This window comes from Fusarium subglutinans (assembly GCF_013396075.1).
Source record: "Fusarium subglutinans strain NRRL 66333 chromosome Unknown NRRL66333_c0000533, whole genome shotgun sequence".
Taxonomy (NCBI): domain Eukaryota; kingdom Fungi; phylum Ascomycota; class Sordariomycetes; order Hypocreales; family Nectriaceae; genus Fusarium; species Fusarium subglutinans.
Window position 1 is genome coordinate 63 of NW_023502596.1, and position 3,849 is coordinate 3,911.

The window sequence follows — 3,849 nt, forward strand, 5'->3', positions numbered from 1 at the left end:
AGCTAAAAAAGACTTCCTAAGGAATACTAACTAAGTATAGTATATAGCTATTAGATTTATTAAGAAATACTAATATATAAGAAAAGCTTAATAGAAAGTTTTATAATAATATATATATTAATATAATTAAGGCTAAGAAGTAAGTTAAACTAAAAAAAGGTTTAGGGCAATTAGAAAGTAGTAGTAAAGTTAAGTTTATAAGTTAGTTATAAGGTTAGAAAATATACTTTAGGTTTAATATAATACTGCTTAGGCTATACCTAGTAGTCTAGTAGGCTAAAGGGGAAATAATAAATAACTATTAAACTATTAAGCTAAAAACAAAATATACTACTTTAGTTTATTAGTAGCCTTTTAGTTATTACGGTCTATACCCAGTTTAATAACAATACCTCTATAGGTTAAAGACTAGTAAATTTCAGTATAGCTAGAGTTATTGGATTTTCCCCTTAAGGGCAGGGAACACAATAACGCTTTAATAGATATATTGTAGTCTGTGTTGGCTTACCTTGTCTAGTGGGAATAAAAGCTTTTGTCTGTAGATAAGAAGTAATCTTTGCAGGGACAGTTAGGGCTTACATTAGCGCTTAAGCTATTGGTAATTGAACCCTCTTATAGGGCTAGATATTCCACATAAATACGGATATAACAAGTGTGACTTCTCTTATCGGAAAAGAGGCAGAGACTACGGAGTAGATAGTCAATAGTGTCATGCACTATTGACCGGGCTGCTGGAGATGTACATGGAAACAATATCAATATCTCGCTTAAGGTCTGACTCAGAGCTATAAGCCCGGGCTGTGGATGCGCGGGACGAAGCTGAAGGTCCGAGAACCTATCTAATTGGTGCAAGTAATAGCCGAAAAGCTGCGGATACCATTACCGGGAACAGGGATCCGATACGATTTGCATCACGGGGCTGGCTTCCGCTAACCCGCCCTGGAGTCACGTAAAGCTTAGTCCGAGTCATGAATCCAACGCCAATTACTCCTTAGGCCGCTCCCGGCTGCTGACAATTGAATTGGAGGGGTACTTAAACTCAAAATCATGCGTTCAAGGCTAATCTGGTACCCATTGTCAAATAGAAAAAGCCTTTAGCTGCTTACATTTTTCAAGTCAGCTTTAGGATACGCCACTCTTAACTTGTTTTGTAAAAGTAGCGTTCCCATTGCAACACAATGATAGTGGCGTGAAACACATTTTGACTTCTCTTGCAACCATCTCTTATCACTGGTATCTGGAGAAGCATTTCTTAGCAAGCCACCTGCGGGGATAAAGAAGCTGCAGCCAGGATTAAATCGGCGCCTCAGAACCGCTGAGACACGATGGTAAGCAATACATAACTGCACAGCTCCCCTACATATTAATTGCTTGATCTTCTTCTTACAAGGTGTAATTGACCTGTTTACTACAAACCCCAGTATACCACCATGGTGTCTACCAAACAGCCTAATTTGTGGGCAGCCGAGTGGAGTTCATTTGTAGCTGCCACTGTCTTCATTATCCTCCGACTCGTGAGTAGAAGACTTACAAGGGTGGGGCTTTGGTGGGATGATTACTTTGCTATTGGCTGTTACGTGAGTATCCTTTGTCTGAACGAAGCATGTCTAATCAATTACAGTTCTCTGCCATCGCATGGGCTGTTATATTAATGCTCTGTAAGCATCCTCTTGTCAAGCTCTCATGGATACTGACCGCAAGATTAGGGGTTAGTCAGGGTTTTGGCTTGCACGCCGACGACATTAACAGGGACATCGTCAAAACAAACTCCATCATGCTACACTATCTCTTTGCAGTTGAACATACGTATACTTTCAACATCAGTTTTGCCAAGGCTTCGCTGTTGTTCTTTTACTGGCGCATGTTTCGTGTTGCAAACATCAAGATTGCCGTGTACACCTTGCTCACTCTTACCGCATTATGGGCCATCTCTCGAGTATGATCCCAAGCTTCAAAATCGAGGTCAGGCTAATCCATTACAGTTCGTATTTAACGATATCCAATGCATACCCACCCAAGCCTTCTGGGAGCTCAGCATGAGACCAAATGCTACTTGTTTTGTTCAAACCAACAAGTATATCTTTGGTAGCGTCCTTTCTCATATCATCTTGGATCTTTTGATTATAATTCTACCCATATTGCAAATCAAGAAGCTTCAGTTACCTTGGTTGCAAAAGTTTGGAATCCTTTTAATGTTTGCAGTTGGTACTTTGTAAGTTTCTGCCAATAATTCCATCTTTATTGCTAAACCATCTAGGGTGTGTATAATTGGATTGGTCGTTAGCACTATTGGTCTACACATAGATCCAAAGTCACAAGATCTGTCATGGGCTATAGCTGATACCATTACCTGGGCAACAGTAGAGATTAATCTACTCACTCTGTCTAGTATGTGCCAAACCTAGTCATGTTGCAGCTACTAAATAATCACAGCATGCCTACCAACTATTCGACCTGCTTGCCTCTACTTTGGATCACGCCTGGGCATCAACACGGCACAGTCCCTCACTGCCAATAGCTTTGGTCAAAGTCACTCACGACCAATTCCCAACAAGTCGATTCGTCTCTCCGCAATGCCCAAGGATGAGACCAGTTCTACGTCTGAGCTTGCTATTCGTATGGAGCATAATAGTGACTCTATATCTGAAACTGAGAGCCAGTCACAAAGCAGCAGATATAAAGGCAACATTACAGCTGTAACGGTTCCAGCCAGGTCTAATAATCTTAATAACTATCCTAATGGATCTGAATATCCAAGGGGGATATTAGTTAAGAATGAAACAATTATAACATATAAGGGCTAAAGGGTATTGAGTTAGTTATTACTACTTATTATAATAGTAGTAAATATATTAAATATTAATTGAGTTTGTGGATAATAGTTTAGGTGGGCCTAGGTAATTACGATTTCTTAATAATTACACTCTTTATACCTAACCTTTATTCTTAACTTAGTAAACATGGATTTCTTTATGGTTATGGGCTTGCTAAGAGGCATGTCTACTGTATTGAGACCCCATGATGGGGGAAGAAATTCTCTTCTGACCGTTACTTTACCTTGACGTCCGACCTCTACTAGTCAGGCCTGTCCTTATGTATGCCGCCCATCACGTTTCCTCATTAACCGTGCCAGTGTCCAACCTGAGCTAACGACACGGCATTACTAGAAGCTCTTAGCTGTGAATCCTATTAAGTGGGTTGTTTACTGCTGCTATTAACATGGAATTCTCGTTCTGTGATATAGCCTTGGAATTTTAAATTACTTTAAGATATAAAATCTATAAAGAGAGACCGTTTTAACTCATTAGGCCTATAAGTATCTGGCTAAAATTAAACTGTTTATTATATTAAGTAGGACCTAATAACTGTACCTAATATTTATAGTTAGGGAATATATTTAAGACCTGCCTTTACTAGGCTTCCTATAAATAAGATAAAGTAGAGCCTATCTTTTAAACAGGCTTATACAGTTTTTCTTATATAGCTACTTTTACTAGAGAATAGTACTAAAAGAAACTGTAAAGAGTAGTTAAGTTAAACCTTTTTACCCTTTTGTATTTATAACGGTAAATAATTTATAAGCTTTAAGCAACTTTATAATAGATAATATAAGATATAGGTCTAAATTAAAGTTATTATTCTATATATTCTTAACTAGTAAAGGCTTAATTATATTTAGGAAGTTTAATACTATTTAATACAAAAAGTCTAATTAGTATATATTAGCTTTTACGTTTAGTTAATCTTACTTTAAATTAACTACTATAAGAAGTCTATAGTATTAAATCTATAAGCGTTCTTTAGTTTATTTTATTATATTCTTAACCTTATCTGCAAAAAGGCGCTTAA

General features: G+C 37.5%; 1 protein-coding gene across 1 annotated transcript; it reads left to right on the forward strand.

Annotated features, from left to right (window-relative positions):
• Positions 1-1,430: 1,430 nt before the first annotated feature.
• Positions 1,431-2,680, forward strand: FSUBG_14073 (L-fucose permease; the record flags this gene model as incomplete). The annotated part of the gene is made up of 7 exons (XM_036679029.1): positions 1,431-1,577; positions 1,622-1,658; positions 1,797-1,936; positions 1,983-2,212; positions 2,258-2,388; positions 2,434-2,616; positions 2,661-2,680. 7 exons carry the CDS (start codon positions 1,431-1,433, stop codon positions 2,678-2,680), a joined length of 888 nt encoding a protein of 295 aa, XP_036530467.1.
• Between the last annotated feature and the right edge of the window lie 1,169 nt (positions 2,681-3,849).